At 28.3% G+C, this 18,393-nt stretch overlaps 1 protein-coding gene across 1 annotated transcript; it reads left to right on the top strand.

Annotated features, from left to right (window-relative positions):
* The first annotated feature begins 336 nt into the window (after positions 1 to 336).
* LOC142321057 (macrophage migration inhibitory factor homolog) lies at positions 337 to 9,791 on the top strand. Its single transcript, XM_075359062.1, has 3 exons — positions 337 to 938; positions 3,964 to 4,136; positions 9,498 to 9,791. Exons 1-3 carry the CDS (start codon positions 831 to 833, stop codon positions 9,580 to 9,582), a joined length of 366 nt encoding a protein of 121 aa, XP_075215177.1. The 5' UTR covers positions 337 to 830; the 3' UTR covers positions 9,583 to 9,791.
* The last annotated feature ends 8,602 nt before the right edge of the window (positions 9,792 to 18,393 follow it).

Genomic DNA, 18,393 nt, shown 5'->3' with positions numbered 1-18,393 from the left:
TTGCGTTTAGTTGTTCGGTTTCAGATGCTTTTACCATTGTGCTTAGTTATTTTACTTTTTTATTATTAATAACTTCGATCAATTTAGCACGTAGGAGTTATAATTAGGACGTATAGCTTAAACTAACATCTTTTTTACAGCTGTCTGAATGTAGTTCAAACACGAATTCGTCAGTTAATCATCAATCATAGCAACGTAAACATTGTTTTGACTAAATTTTTTTTCGCACTATTCTGTAAAAATGAAAAAAAAAAGTTATCGTAATTCTTAGGAGGAGAAGGTCGATATTTTTAAGAAAATTATTTTTCTCACTAATATCACTTTGTGAACATTTGAACATGGGTGAGAGAAATTTGATTGATGTTTGGATGCTACACTTTCGAAAAACTCTCCTTTCTGTATGACTCCATTGAACAGTAGAATTATACGATAAAAAATGCGGCACATCAAAAAAATCGGTAGTCTGTCTATAATCAGTTAGGTTTGTATAACATCCCAGTTAACACTTTCAATGCAGTTGATGACAATTTATTTTTATCAGCTGATTGTCGTATAAGAATTTTAGTTTTCAATACCACAATATGCTTTTTTGTGGCTTATATGCTCAAATATTGCCAATGATTAACTTAATTTTTCATGTCAAGGTTTTTTTTATTATTCCTAATTGTGATGTAATATAAGATGACGTAACTTTTGTGATGTAATAGTGATAACACATTAAAATGTATATAAGTCGTTAATTACGTTAACGGCCATCATTCGCCTCAGATAGCGGCAATTATTTATTTATACATATTTATTTTAAAGCCAGTTTAATATTTGGTAACATAATGCCCATCTTTAGACTTGAAACTAATCTCGTTAAATGTAAACTTCCATCTGATAGTCTTCAAACAATTACAAAAGTAATTGCAACAGCCCTTAACAAACCTGAAGAAGTAAGTAAAGTAATGTTAACTGTTTTTCAAAGTAATTATAGATGAAAAGTAATATGAATAACTAAAACGTATTGTATTGTTATTAAATTAGGTTACTTTTTTTTGTATCGGTTTTAGGTGTTAACTTGTGCTAAATTAAGTTGCAAGCGTTTTTAAAGTATAATGTTTATTCATCAGCGTACTCTAAGGCAAGTAGTACGCTGAGTGGCTTAAGTAGTTAATATTTAATTTGAAACTAATAAAGTTTTTAAACAGCTATTACTTATAGGCTAATGCCCGTATAGTACTACAGCTAAATTTGTATATATTAATTTGTGGGATATTTTGTATTAATTCCTAGATTAGCCAGATGAAACTAGTATCAGTTTTTATGAATATTAATTAAAATGAATGTATTTTTTAATAATATAGAAGTAACATTCCAGAAGATTTTTTTCATAGTTACAGTGCAGTTAACGTTTTGGTGCTATTACAGAGGATGTCACCCAAGCTGTGAATATCTGTAATACTACTGGAGAAGAAACCGTCATAATTTTGAAAAGATCATCTGGAAGTTTATTTTCACATATTTTGAAAGCACATTTAGCCTAATGTGCTTTAATTAACTTATTATGGTAGGTAATGGATAAATAAAAATTTATTCTTATAATTGGAAATTGTACTACAATATAATCCTTTTTAACTGGATAAGACAGGATCAGATGAATAAGTCTGGATAATCCAGGAATATATTCTTTGTCTATTGAGACAGTGTGAGATATAGAAACTTATTTAAAATTGTTTGTCATGATTTCTTTTTTAACTAATAATGAGTGAATTATCTAATATTCTTGGTGCTTCAGCTTAGGTGTACTGATTGATATAAATATAATCTATAGTTTTTAATACTAATATTTTAAACACCAAATAACGCTACTTTTATTTATTTTATTACAAAAAAAAAATTTACTTTAATACTTTTTTAAGTTAAAATTTACCAATTTAAAAATATTAATAAGATTTATTGAATCTATTTTTTTGTGTGTATTCTAATAGTACTGTACAAACTTGAAATTAAAAAATTGGACTGTCATTACAGAAGAAATTTGTTCTGAAGTTTAAAAAGATTTTCATCTGAAATATCCAAATTGTGAATCTGTTCGGATAATTTGGCTTGCCTTTAGTGAAAATATACAACTTTATCTAAAAATATTGAAATACTTTACTCAATGACCATGAGTTAATTAAAATGTAGTTGCTGTTATATTTGGTATACTGTTATAAATTACATGTTATATGTTGATTTATGATTACTTTTTTATTTATATGTTGAGCTATTGTTAAAACCATTTTTTTTTAAAACAGAGCAGTAAAAAAAATAGATTTTATCAGTAAAGATTTTTAGCTACTTGAGTAATAAAGTACTCTAGTTATATAATTTCCTCCATTAACAAATATTTAAATATTGTATTAGAACATTTTTTTTTTAAATGAGTTTATTTTTAAGATAATACATGTCAAAGATATTTGGGAGTTCTTGCCACCTTAGGTATTTAGCTCTTCTTCAGGTAATTAACTGAATTTTATGATAAATCTTTTTAACAATATTATTTATCAAAATATCTTCTGATTTTAGATGCAATTAAAAAAAACAAAGTGGTGTTGAAGTGTTTTGGATGGTCATTACTTCCCATATTAAATAAAAAAAAATTAATTTTTATGATAAATATAAAATTAAATTAAAAATTGCTTAAACATAAAATTATTAATTGTAGTTAATAACAAAATTGAAATTTTATGAATAAATTAATTATAATACACTTTTTTCATTAGTAATTATATTAAACAAAAATTACACATATAAACCCATTCGTTGTCAATTGCCTCAGAGTATTTACAAGAATCAATCCTGTTTTCAGTAAATCATTTTCATTATTTAATTATTTAGGAAAATTTAAAAAACCACCATTAGAATGTTAAAAAAATAATGCAGTAATAAACAACATTACAGGAAATATTTTTTTAAATTTTACAGGTCTTATCCCTACCCTTCCCAGATTATCCTCTTGTTTGTTACAGAATCATTTATTAAAGAGTTTTTCTTTTTATTTTGATCAAGAAACCTTTTCTACATGTTATAAAAGCTATTTAATTTAAACAATGTGATTTGTTATATTTAATTGCTGCTGTTATTCCAAGAAATTATATTACGACAATGGTAAGATAAATGCCGCTGAATGATAATATTTAAAATTTGAAAAAAAAATTGTAAATGCCTATTTAAATTTCTATCCTAATTATGCATTACAAATTACTAATAAGTATTGTTAGTTATACAAAAAATATGATAAAATGACAAAAATTAAAGTATATCACATCTGTTCTCTTAGATCATGTCTATTACTGGAGAGTTAAGAAAAATAGGTTGAATTATTGAGAAAGAAGAGTTAACATTGCAGGAATAAAGATACTTCATCTTTACATAAAAATGTTGAAATTTGCTTGTTTTTTTTGTCAATTAATATATTATAACATACTGTGGATTTTAGTTACTGTAACAAATTAAGACAGAGAATAAAAAGGACTAAATCGCCAGTAGTGATGAAGAGCTTGATTGAAATGTCCGATATTTCTTAAATGCCAAACTCATGGAATTTAGGTTTAACAGGTAGAAACCCTACTGAAAGACCTACCGAGATGGGGCATGTTTAGCTGTTGTTGGTTGGTGGTTGGCTGTATGGGACAATGGAAAAAAATAAAACTTTTGTAATGGGCACAAACAGCCACAAGTAGAATAATTAATTTGTAGAATGAAAACAATAATGAGTCCAGTTTCACTTGCATGTTTTTTTGTACACATTCTTAAGTGATTAATAGTTTTTATTTTTACTGATATCCTACATCCATTAAGAAGGTAAAAACAATCTTATTTAACTTAAAAAAATTATTTGAAAGTAAAAAGCAGTAAAAATGTAGATTATTCAATAAGAACAAGAATTTTTAATTTTATTTACATTTTGTTTTTAATTACTTATCTCTTGTACAGAAATGTTCTGTTAGTATATTACCTGATCAACTGATTTCTTTTGGTGGCTCAACTGATCTGTGTGGAAATGCCACCCTGTTGAGTATTGGTGGTCTTGGAATTGAAGAAAATAAAAGAATATCTGGAGCTATATTTGATCACATTGAAAATCATTTAGGAATTCCAAAAAATAGGTAAACTTTGTTTTTCTGTCATGAAATGTTTGCTGTGTCCTTTACATTGAACAGGAACTATATTCATTTTTAAGATTATTTGTAGTACTACAAAATAAATAAGTGTAACCTTTTAGCTCTATTTTCAAGGATCACAATTATATTTGTTAGGTAATGGTCTTGAAGACATTTAAGAGCACTTGCAGTCTGTATTTATTATTCAGTGTGTGAATAATTATTATTTTTGTTAAATAGTAAACCTGCAGCATGGTAAACAATGCTTGTCTTATAAAAAACTATGAAGAACAGAGAACATTCCTCTGATATCTACAGTCACAGATTTAGCCACAAAATCCACAGTTTTTAAATCCATAGATCTGGCCATAATATTCTACTGCTTTTAATTATTTCAGTACAAACAAAAGCAAAGAAACACGATCATCTGTGACTTCATTGATTTAAATTGTATTTTTTATATAACTTATATATAATGAGTAAGCAACTCAAAAGTAAAAATGGGTTTTAAGGTACAAAAATTGACTGTCATTATATGGTGCTGATGAGTATGATAGTGTAGAGTGATATTTAGAAAATTAAATATGTTTACGTATCCTTGTGTTTATATTTTATGAATGTGCAATGCTGCATAAAAGAATGGTAACTTATTTTAAAAAAAGTAATAATAACCATATTTATTAAAGCAGACAACAGAACTGTTTTTTTTATAATTCTATATGAGAAGAGACGACCTTCCTTCACCATTTTTAGTAAATACTGTAACCATTTTGATAAATCTACCCACCAATTTAATTAAAATACATTTAAAAGATTTTATTTTATGAGACATTATTTTATTTTACTATTTGCCGACCTCTGTGGTGCGAGTGGTAGCATCTTGGCCTTTCATCTGGAGGTCCTGGACTTGAATCCCGGTCAGACATGGCATTTTCACACACTACAAAAATTGTCATTCATCTCATCCTCTGAAGCAATACCTAACTGTGGTCCTACTAAATCTTGTTCATCGTGTAAATAAGTAACACAAACTTAAATCACTTATAATATTTTTTTATGTTATATTATAATATTTTTATATTAGAGTTAATCTTAAAATGAATTGATTTATGTAGTGTATTATTATGTACTGAGCAGAATAAAAGATTTTATTTATTTATAACAATAAAAAAAGTATAAATAATGTGTTTGGAAGGGACTGATCAGAACAATTACAATGTGGTACAGTTCATACGATGAAAATAAAAGCTTGCTTGCACGAGGCAGATAATTGCTGTGACATTTCTTGTAACATTAGGCTCATTCAGAAAGAGAATACTGTTCAATACAATATGTTTAACTATTTTCATCAATAGCAAACATTCTTTCCACAGTTAAAATCTTTTGATCATTTACTTTAATTTCAGACAATAATTCTTTAAAAATATTTAGCATACTTATAAATATTTCTTACTGTATGTAATACAGAAACGAATAGTTTATACTTGTGTTAATAGATTACTATTACACTCCTTCTATTAAGTGAGTCGCAAAATTAATGATCACTTTATACCACTAAACGTTACCAAAATATTTCATTCAAGTTATATTTATATGCAATTGTAATGCATATTAATACTGATGATGTTTATTACTCAATCATCATCAATACTAATACACATCAATACTAATTATTGTGTATTAAATTTTTAGGCTATAAATTTTAATAATTTATTAATAGTTAAGTCATTTTATATCTGTCATAGAAGAGCTAAGAATGATAGGTAGGTAGGTGGTGGCCGGAAGCCCTGAACAAATTTAAATATTTATTTATTGCATACATTGATGTAGAGAGTACGATTTTATAAAGAAATTAGCTGTAAAGTTGCAGCTTGTGGGATTTCAAGATCACAAGTTCAAAAACTCCGAAAAGAAAAGCAGGATCTTAAATCCAATTTACAGTCATGCTCATTCAGCATTCAAAAATGTATAAACAATGTTCAAAACCAGTTTTGTTCAAGGCATTGTAATAACAGTAACAGTTAACGAATTTCATGCAAAACATAATGCACTACCTACATTAAATAAATTACGTGAGGAACTTCAAAAGAGTATTGAGTTAAAGGATCTAGAACTACATAAGCACTATCCTGAAAGTGTTATGAATTAAGTGGTATGAAACTGATTATAATTATATGAAATTTTTGATTGATAAAGAAAACATATGATGGAAGATAGAATATTAAAGAAAAATTACTGATTACAGTAAAGAAAATTGTTTGATTGTTATCTGGATGGCTTGTATATTTTAATGTCCCATTCGATGATGAAATTGCGGTCGGATGACAATAGTGCAGAAATAGGGTTTATTCAGAACGCAACATTAATTTGGAAAAGTTCATAAAGTGGTGTCTATCAAAACAGTATCAACAACAACAGTTTCATGAAGTGGGCATCTGAAATTTAATTCCTGGTCTTCCCGTTAAGTCAATGGTTGTTATCGATAATGCGTTATACCACAATTCACTTCTAGAGAAGCCGCCAAATTCAAATGATAGGAAAAGTTGCATGATTAATTGGTTAGAAAAGAACAATATTCCATTTAATAAGGCATTATTAAAACCATAATTGTATGACATAATTAAATCGTATTTTGACTATCACAACTACCACCTTACCATCCTGTTTAAATTTAATCGAGATGTTAGTGGTTGGCTCCAAAAAGACATGTTGGTAGTAGTAACAAGATTTTTAATGTCAAATATTAATAAATTAGCTGAGCAAAATACGAATGAAATGAATAAGGATGATTTGAAACTATATAGTAATCGTGTAAAAAAAGCTGAAACTGAGTATGAGAAGATGGAACTGCTAACTGATGAAATGAAGGATAAATTTGTCATATATCAAGACTGTGGTTGTGAAAGTGACTGTTCCAATGAAGACAGAAAAAATGAGCTTGCACAGGAACTGGATATATAATGCAAATTTCGTGTAAGTGTTTATAATAATAATAGTACAATAATCAACAATGAAAACAATCTTACAAAAAAATTTGAAAATTCTAAATACTGTACAAAAAATAATTGTACATCTAATTTAGTGTAAATATGGTTACAATATACATTCAATCACTAGTTAAGATTTTTTTTAGTTTAAAAATACACCTAAATTAAAATTCTAGTTTTTGAAATTTTTATTTATTGAATTATTAATACTAATTTTGTAATATTGGGTTATAACTAGATTATGACTGGATTATAATAAATTAAATATGCAGTCTCAACCTCTCCAATGCAAGCTTTTATTTTCATTTTAAGTACTATAACTATATATTTTTAATTACGTTGCATATAATTACGAATACGTACTTATTAATATATACGTACTAATTAAATTATAATTACATATTTAGAAAATATAAAACTACTAATTATATTAGATATTTTTAATTATGGTAATGTATCTCTGTCATGTTAGTGCAAATGCTTAGGTAGCCTTCCTGTGTAGGTGGATGACAGTTTAGGACTTGGTTGAACTGTTATATATAGAGTCAAGAAAGTTTTACTACATATCTAGAGACTTCTACAAAGAAGTTACTTTTTTGTAGATTTGAATACTAGATCATGGATACCGGTGTTCTTTGATGGTTGGGTTGTTTCACTTAATCACACATTTCAGGAATGGTCGACCTGAGAATGCATGAGACTACACTTCATTTACATTCATACATATCATCCTCATCCAACCTCTGAAGGTACCTTACAGTTGTTCTGGAGGCTAAGCAGAAAAAGAAAAAAGACTTCTACAAAATCATATAAATCAGATCAATCAGTTAACTGTAATATTAAGGCATATTTTATTTTCAAGACTGCACATTTTCTAAGGAGAAACAAAAAAAAAAATATGTAGAAACCAGAAGGTTGCATTATTTACTGAGTGTAAATAATGCAAAAAATGCAAAACTAAAATGAAAAATATGCAATCAGACTTACTGGTTTCCATCAGAACCAGCTTTGAATGTCTCAGAGAATGTATACTTTTTCATTAAAAACTTGTAAAGCATACTACAGCTAAACATGATAACATGTTTTATGATAAACGTGACAACCGCTAAAACAATGTTTTACCCTTATATTATGGTTGAATTAACTGGCACAAAAAGATAGTTAATATCTTTTCAAAAACAATTAAAAGGTTGATTTTGGAGCAACTGAAAAGTGAAAATTTTAAAGTATCATAACAATTATGCCTGAGCTGTTTTGTGTGTTGTTTTGCATCTCTGTATTATTGGTACATGGTACAGTAACCTTAAGAGAGTTAGTAAACTAGTTCTCATAGAACAATGGTGTTAAACAAGTGTTGATTGTATATTGCTACATTTTACTTGTTCCTTTATGTAACTTACTTATCCTGCATTTTATGTAGCACCTACTTCATCTCTTAAGTTTAACTTCATCGAACTGAAATTTAAATCTGTTTCATTATATTTTCACTGTGTCTATACTATTTGTATACTTTTACTGTACATTTTTAAATTTATGTGAATCTATAGTAATTAAAAATAAAAATGTAAATGTTTAAAACAAAAGAGGATTGTTTAGGTTATTTGCTTTGCAGTTAGTGATGCTAGCCTGTCACATAATACTTTCATTCCCTTTTAATTAGTAGTTGGTATTCAAATTAAAAAAAACACAATAGAAAATATAAATGCTTCTGAATTGATAATGACATGCTTTAATATTATTAATCCAGCAGGTTGCAACAGTATATATATAACATTGGCTGTACAAATTGACCAATTTTAGTATAATGTTTATTATTTTTTAAATTTAATATTACCTTAAAATCATTTGTTTGTTTTTTACTCTTGAGGAAGAAAGTATTTGGATTGGTACTAGGTACTGGTGGAGAAATTTTTTCTATAATAAACTCTCTGATCCCAAAAACAAGTATTTCCTTTTATGAAAGTCTATTTTGGGTGTGAAGTGATAGCAAAGCCTGTGCTCACAATTATGTTTGTGCCTTCATTCACTAAAATATTAATGGTATATATATGCTTGAATATTTTCAAAATCTATCATTTCTAGACTCATAATTTCCTTAATGAAAGAAATAGTAAAGAACTAAATAAATAAAGTGAAAGAGGATTATGTGTAATTAATGATTATGTGTAAATTAGACCAATTAATAAATTTTTTATGATAAGGAGAATTAGAGTGAATCTGAGAAATTTGCAATTTTTATTTTCTGTTACATATAATTATCATTCAATATTTTTGTTATGTTTTTACTTTGTTGAAGCTGGAGTAACTCTTGCATTCCTTTTGAAGCACCCTGTTCCATTTTTATGTAATTCTAATTGATAAACGTTTTTGTTTTTTCTAGGTTATACTTATTATTTGTCGATGCAAAACCTTCACAGGTTGGTTTCAATGGTACTACCCTCCATTCAGTGTATGGAGGAAATTAATTATGATGTAACTGTAGATTACCATAAGGCTACTTGAATGAGTTTTAAAAAAAAAAAATCATTAAATATATTAATGCATTATAGTTCACTTAATTAACGTTCTTAAAAAGTATAATTCTTAAAATCAGATAACAAAATTCTGGGAATTAAATAAATTGATACAATTTATATTTAAATTATTAATAAATTATGTTTTAATTATTACTAAATATTGTTATTATTATTGCTACCACTTTACCCTTTAGGTTAATTTTCTATTTTTTTAATTGTTGTCAGAAATAGTGACTGAATTTCTGCGAGTAGGTTTCTATTCCTAATTTTCAGCTGTTCTTCATTAACTTAATGAGGAATATTTTTTGAACCAGTAATTGTTGATACAGAGCTTCATTGAAATATAGATTAGAAAAAATAAGCCGTATACTATATTTATAAAAATTATATTAATAAATGTAATATATTTGTATGTTAAGAATTTATTGTTGAGTGTATTATTGCTGTTATTATTAATATATATATATCGTAAACAAATGGAAGTTTCATTGCAATAAACAATGCCATTAACAGTAATAGAATCATCTGCAATAATATAAGTTAAAGAAATATTTTAATGTTTCCTTCCAATAAGGTTTACAACTAAATCTTATGATATTCAATTATTAAAACTGATAGTTTAATTTATAACTCATTATTCTGCTGGTAAAAATGTATACATGTTTCTATTGCCTTAATATTAATATTTATGTCTTTTTGTTTAGGGGACAATCTTAACATTTTGAGTGGTCCCCATATTTGTGTATATACAAATAATGGATAATATTGTTGCTTTATATAACTATAAAAAGTAATACCTTTAGTTCTACTTGAAGTCAGTCACTAAAAATTACCTCTTTATAAATTAATTTTTGAACTTTGACTCACTGTTTCAACTCATTGACTTGAAATTGTTTTTATTACTTCCGTGTATGAAGTAAAGGAAGTATTGTGATCGTGAAGAATTTGTTTTCAAATTTCAACAGAAATATCTGACTATACCTCAATACATTTTGACTAGTTTTGGTGTGATGTCTGTACGTACATATGTATGTGCGTATGTGTACATATGTATCTCGCATAACTCAAAAACGATTAGTCATAGGATGTTGAAATTTTGGATTTAGGACTGTTGTAACATCTAGTTGTGCATCTCCTTTTTTGATTGAAATTGACTGAACCAAAAGTGTCCAAAAAAGCCCAAAATCCAAAAAATTTGAATTTTTTACTTTTTCTTAACTGTAGTAATAAGCCCTCACTGAGAGCTTTTCAATAATATGTCATAAGTAGTACTTATTTTTATTGGTTCTAGAGTTATAGCCAAATGAAATTTTAATTATGAAATATTTGGATCTTTTAAGGGGAAGGCATATCAGTTCGAATCAGACTTAATATCCTTTATTTTCTTTTAACTTTTTTTTTAAATTTATATATATTGATTTATTAATAATTATTAACCTCTGACTGTAAAAAAAAAGTATGATAAATAATAATTGAATAACAATAAAAAAAAAAATGAAAAGATATGAGAAGTTATTAATGAAATAAAATGTTATCTACTTTTCATTTTAGAAAAATGTGTATGTAATTTAATAAGCGTACAAGGAAGTGATGTAGTGTCCATATCAGATGTTTATTTTTCTCTAAATGAAAAATAGTCAGAGTGGGAATAATTTTTATCCTTTATCATAGGATAAATATTATTTATCAGGAGAGAATAAATCTAAACATTGAACTTTGACTGTTTCAGCTCATCGACATGAAATTGTTCACAGTGGGAATAATTTTTAACCTTTATTGTAAGATAAATATTGTTTATCAGGAGAGAGAATAAATGTAAACATTTTTAAAAGTGATATTTTATTCAAATTACTTTTAATAAGTAAAAAATTCACTGATATTAATAAGTTAAGAAAATATCATAAGAACGGTAAAGACAATTCTTAATTTTATTGGAAGAGAAGTAAATCTTAAGCTTTCTGCAAATCTTAGAAAACTCTGCAAAATTATTGCCAACTATTTTTATTTAATTCTTTGTAGACAAGCCACTGTATCATTAATATCTTTAAAAAAAGTCCTTGTTAGTGTGATCAATATATATTTTATTTACATTTAATCTATAACACATTTAGATCTCGCATTGTTGAGTTTAAAAATGGTGTACATGTACAATATTTATGTTAATAATTAATGTATTCATATTTAGTTTAACATTTTAAGTTAACATCTTTTACTGCTTGATTTACACTAATATTTATAAAGACAAAATATATAATTAAAACAGCTATTGAACTCAACTAGATTAACAAATTTCTATGCTTTACATAAGTAAGAAGAAAACAGTTATATAGTTTGTCATTAATAAGGAGGACATGAAACTGAAAATAGATGCTCATCAAAAATCCGTAGGATTTTTTCTTTATAATACTGTAATGAAATATTACAAGTAATAACATGAAATAATTAATCTTTGTAATCTCGATAAGTTTAACGATATAATTATAAATATGTATTATACAAAGAAAGATAATCTAAGATGCTGTATAACATGATTATTGAAGAAAGTTACAGCTGATAACGTGAAATAATAAATGCATATTATACAATATGATATAAATATCAGAAATAGAAAAAAAAATTAATTACACATATAACTTAAGTTAGATTATTGAATCAACAGTTTCAAATTATGTTCATATTGGTTGTACGTAATACAGTAATAAATAGTAATGAATAATAATCATAGAACATGGATATATAAGTTGCTTTATCAGCAATTTCTCTTTGTAACAAGTTAGTGCATATATAAATATATATCTTAATAATTATCTTTACTAGTAAATTGGGTAATCTATACTGCTTATTGTACCTAACTCATATAGATTAGGATTTCTTTAAAAGTGTTCGTGAGTCCTTATGATGTCCAGGTGTATTCATTGGTGAGCATCTCACTCCAATGAAGATTTAGTGTAAATAATGCATAAATATCAGAAATCTATTCAGATTGGCATCAGTAATCTAAAATAAATAATACATAAATATCGGAATATATTCTGATTGGGATTGATTATTCGCTACAAATGAACACAGTTGTATGTACGTATATGTTTGTGTTTTATATATGTATGCATGTTGTGCATGATTGTACATGTATGTAGTAAATAACCAGTCTGTAAATTGTTTAAAAGTGTAGAGCAACATTAACGTAATTTAAGAATTACATTAATATGCATTTAGCTTGTAACAGTAATACATTATTATTGTAATTTAATGTTATGATTTAGTCTGTTGATTAATGTAGATTAATCATAACATGAGTTTACAATAATAACATAAAGTATAAATATTAAATCAAATAATATATACTGAAAATATCATTTAAATTATCTAATTATTTAAATAAAATTTATGTCAATCTTTTTAGAAGTTGGTAAAAAAAATAATTTATGTATAGGTCTCTTTAGTGAATCATTAGCTGTGTGTACATCCACAACTCTTGACTAAATTGTCAGAACCTGGATAATCAGGGTTACAACTCCATGCTTCCAAAGCACAGTTGAAGTATTTTTGTTGGCGATCAGAACTGGATCTCCTACTGAAAGGTTACAGGTGGGAAAATGCCATTTGTTGTGTTGTTGCATAAATTTTTGGAGTAGTTGCCATTGAACTAATTACGTAATTTCAACTCTTTGATAATTGGGTTCAGGTGAAGATGTGAGAGGATATCCAATAAAAAAATTTCCTTGTGAAATTGGTACTGGGTCTCTGTGGACAAGCCTCAATTTGTGTCAATGCTGTTTAAAATTCCTCAAAGTTGATCATTTTTTTCCGATTACATGATATAAATGATATTTGAAAATTTTGATTGCACTTTCCCATAAACCACCAAAATGGGGAAATGGAGGAATACAAGACGAAGCAATCCCTTGTGAAGTTGAAAAAGTTTGAATACTTGTTTTAAATTTGTCTGACCTTAAAAGTTTGTACAAGTTGTACAAAATATTTCTAGCAGAATGAAAGATAGCACTGTTATCAGAAAATATTTTAGCAGGTGTACCTCTGTGTGAAATTAATCTATTCTTGGAATTTCAATAGAATTTTATTATTAAGAACTGGGTTTTTTTAGGCAAACGATAATGGATCTCAAAAATGTTGTGTGTATTTAAATTTTTCAAGTGTAAATAATTTTTTTTTTTTATTAATCATTCTTTTCATATTATTTGATTACATAAATAAAAAAAACCTGTATTGTGTTATTTAGTTACATTTTTTTGAAAAGGTTTTGTCGATGTAATTTTTTATGGGTAATTTGAGAATCAAAAATTTGAACTTACTATGATTGGCTAATTACTATGATCCTTTTATGAATGTAGCAGTTTGTCTAAGATCAGTAATTTGCATCTTGGGCAATTGTTCATGTGTCTAAAATGTTTGATGCTGGAACTTAAATGAAACATGAAGCTTTCTCCTTGGATTCTGAAGTATAACTGTTGATGCATTACAACATTATAGAATAATCCTCATGCTAAATGTAAATTTTAAAATCTGATGTTGAAGTTTCTTATTTTTTCGATTGATTGCCGTAATTAAAGTAAAAGTAAATAACACCAGTAAACAATTTTTAAAATTAACCGATTATTTCAAAACATTTAAATGCATTATGGGTTCGCTCAATGTGACTAGCGGATGCCGATCTCGACGTGTGAAGTTAAAGTTTATAATTTTTGTTAATTGATTACCGTAATTTAAAAAAAAATTATTTTAGCAGAAAAATAATGAAATTAACCGATTATTAAAAAAAAAAAATTAATAATATTTTTTTGTTTCGCTCAATGGTCATCTCGAACGGCGATCTCGATTTGTTTACACCTTTTAAATGTGAATTTTAAAATGTGATAGTAAAGAATTTCCTGTTTATACTATAATGTACGCTAAAATAGTTTATTTTAGTAGAAAAATATTGTTAAACAAATTAATATTTTATGATCTCGGTTACTGGTAGTGTGTCTAAGTAAGGGCACTGCGTCAGCAGCAGGATCTTGGTCACATGACGCATCCGCAATCTCGGAAATCTCGCAATCTCGCAATCTCTTTCCCTGAGGTAAATTCCTTTTTCTCTCAGGGAGTAATCAGCCTATTATTTTTTACACTAAATGTTATTTAATTTAATATTTCAAAGGCTCGTAGCACTGACAAACAGCTATTGTAGTTGTCTGATAAATTATGACGTTAAACTTCAGGTGGAGAATTAAATAATGTTTAAAGTGTAAAAAAGTCCCAGAAGTTAAAAAAAATCCGACTTAGTTAATATTACGCGGGAATCACGGAAATTATAGAAGTGGAACCATATTAGTCATAGCAGTTGATTCGATGATTCCGTTATCAGTTTATTAATCTTCGAATTATCTTAGTCTTAAAACAAACGAATCTATTAGATAGAATTCCAATCATAAAAATCATACTTACAAAATGAATTCCCATGTTTTTCATTAATGAGCTATAATACTGTTATTTAACTTTTACAAGATACATTTCATATTAAAACACTTTCATATTAAAAATTCTTCAAATAGAATAAAACGAACACTAAATTTAAAAGTAATAATAGCGAAACGTTATGACATTTAATATTTATAAAATGACTTTTAGTTATAGTAAAATACTATTTCAAATTGTCATTTAAAAACATTACTTTTGAAACTTTATTACTCGACAACCAGGTTCGATTTTCGGTAATCATTGACCACTTTTAGGTAAAAATTCGTTGACAAGGGGCACAAGTTGCCGGGATGCAGAGACGCCTTTTCATTATTTCATGCAACGTCGGGAAAGTAACTTTATTTTCTCTCCAGCAAATGAGGGGGTTATAGGTTCTTGGTAACAATGACATTTTTAAATATTTATCTACTTATACTATACTTAGCGACCGTGTATCCTGGAAGTTATAGACTTTTTTTTGTGAGGAGGGGGAATACCAGTTACGTACTCTTCATAAGAAGGGGCAGTATCGGACTCGCTACAGGTTCCGCAAGGTGTTAATTAAAGTGCGTCTGTGTTCCTGCGCCCTACATTTTTTTCCTTTTCTTTTTCCTGTTTAGCCTCCGGTAACTACCGTTTAGATAATTCTTCAGAGGATGAATGAGGATGATATGTATGAGTGTAAATGAAGTGTAGTCTTGTACATTCTCAGTTCGACCGTTCCTGAGATGTGTGGTTAATTGAAACCCAACCACCAAAGAACACCGGTATCCACGATCTAGTATTCAAATCCATGTAAAAATAACTGGCTTTACTAGGACTTGAACGCTGTAACTCTCGACTTCCAAATCAGCTGATTTGGGAAGACGCGTTAACCACTAGACCAACCCGGTGGGTTACCTGCGCCCTACCTACAAAACCTAAACCCAAACCCTCTCCACCAACTCCCCCCTTCTGGGGCCAGACCGGCATTAAAGCATTACCACGGCCCCGGCGGGAGCCTTCGGACACAAGGGATGAAGGACAGCTCAGCAGGGAGCTATCCTTCACCCCTTCGTCCTCCGGTCGTGCTTTTCTGCCAGAGGACTTTTCCCAGAAACTATCATTCGTCTGGCGGTACTGTAGAAATCCTACCGAGTGCGCAACTCAGTCAGCCATTATTCCGGTTCTTTCTTCTATTTTCTTTGTACGGAGAATATTTGCTACCGTACTTGATACCAGCTCCCCCATTGTCTAGTATCTTTCAACATAAATTGTATCACGTTTTCCGGTGTCAAGCTGGCTAGTTCAGGCGAGACCCTAAAAGCATTCCATCTGTCACTAACAAAGAACACATGTTCCGGAGTATCTTCCGCTCCACAATATAAACAGTCAGGTGAGGATCTTCTTTTGAACTCTTTTAGGTATGCCCCAAATCCCCCCTGGCCCGATAGAAACTGCGTGAGGAAGTATGACATCCCTCCATACCGGACCCAGGGTTCAAGTCTGTGCAAATCAAATTACTTCTGAGGCTGATCGGTGGCATATCGGCTATTACTCCGACCACTGCCCCGGATACTGTTCGGTATGCCATAGCTGACGCGATCGCTAGTATACACAGGTTTGGTTTTTTCGGGCGAGACGTAGGATGAAGTATATAAGAGTACTACCCGTGGATTACTTAGTAAAATATTGGTTTGAAAGTTATATTCTTACGCTCAACCTAAAGACGAAATATATGTCGTTCTCGCCTACTGAAACCGGCAAACTCCCTCGTGAATTTCAACTAACATTACATATATGTTCAGTAAATAATAGCGAATCGATAAACAACTGCGTTGTCAGTCAGTAGACGAAGTCAAGTCTGTAAAACATCTCGGAATAATTTTGGTCGATCATATGAAGTAGAAAGTACATGTACAGTATTTAACAAGACTAATATACCTTAGTACCGTAGTGATACTTCTACAAAATAAACAGACACTTTCTCAATATGGAATCGAGATATGGGGAGGAACATATAATACCCATCTTAATAAAATATTTATGCTATTGAAATAATTAATTAGAACAGCTCCTAATACACCAAGGTTATGTATGTATATATATATATATATATCCTGGTTCACGCTTTTTTGCAGAATTTAAAGTACCTACATTGAGCCAAATGTATGTCAAGAAAGTAATACTGCACGTAAACGTATGAATGAATTTGAATTTAAAAATACGCCGTACAATACTCTATCAGTAGGAATAAATACTTATACCACATCCTTTTCAAAATTAACTGTTTGCAAATGTCAATTTTTGTATTAATCCAGTATATTTTCTAACAACGTCCCCCAATAATTTTAACGTCCAAATAATAAATAGTAATCTAATCAAAGAAATAGATGAATGGGTGAAACACAATATATAATCCGCACTATTAAAAATAAATTTAACATATTATAATGAATAGCATACAGCGAAATAAATTAATATACTACATGTTTAAGTGAATGGTAAGGATGTATAAAGGATAATACTATTTTGCTATAATACTATTACATTCAGTTATCTTATCTTATGAATATTTCTTGTTGTCTTTATCATATGTTATCTTATAATGCATTGTTTTTTATTTCTCCATTATGAAATTATTTTTTTCTCATTTTTTAGATTATGAATTTATTATATTTAATTTTATTTGATTTCAATGTAAATTGAAATAATTTTACATTCTGGTTCTATGTATTTTTTTTAAGTCTATTTTTATTTTTAAGTATAATGTTACAAAAATCATGTATTTTTATTTAGTTAAATATTGCATTTCTAATTAGTTCTTTTATTAATCATCCTGTTATGATATGAACTTGCGGCTAGCACTCAAGGTGTTTATTTTGCTACCTGCATCAGGGATAAATATGTTTAATAAAATTGTATATGTAAATTGTATACGTCAGATGACAAATATAATATTAATATTTGCGTACCCCATCATCTCCACTAGATACAAATTACTAAACTCACCGGGTCGGTCTAGTAGTGAACGCGTCTTATCAAATCAGTTGATTTGGAAGTCGAGAGATTCAGCGTTCAAGTCCTAGTAAAGTCAGTTATTTTTATAGGGATTTGAATACTAGATCGTGGATAGCGGTGTTCTTTGGTGGTTGTGTTTCAATTAACCACCATTTATTATTAAAAATAAATTGCTCCTGTAATTTGCTTAGTATACACATATAGGACAGCCACAGTTAAATTATTACTATTATTATTAGGTGACTTTAATATGCCAGATTTTGCTAAATTATTATCAAAAAATGTTTTAACTCATCTTATAGA

This window comes from Lycorma delicatula, chromosome 3 (genome assembly GCF_047948215.1).
Source record: "Lycorma delicatula isolate Av1 chromosome 3, ASM4794821v1, whole genome shotgun sequence".
In the NCBI taxonomy this organism is placed as follows: Eukaryota; Metazoa; Arthropoda; class Insecta; order Hemiptera; family Fulgoridae; genus Lycorma; species Lycorma delicatula.
This window is presented reverse-complemented; position numbering and strand designations above follow the sequence as displayed.

Coding starts and splice junctions, on each gene's coding strand:
- LOC142321057 (XM_075359062.1), top strand. CDS start 831: ATGCCCATCTTTAGACTTGAAACTAATCTCGTTAAATGTAAACTTCCA. Junction 939..3,963: donor CCCTTAACAAACCTGAAGAA/GTAAGTAAAGTA, acceptor TCTCTTGTACAG/AAATGTTCTGTTAGTATATT. Junction 4,137..9,497: donor TTAGGAATTCCAAAAAATAG/GTAAACTTTGTT, acceptor TGTTTTTTCTAG/GTTATACTTATTATTTGTCG.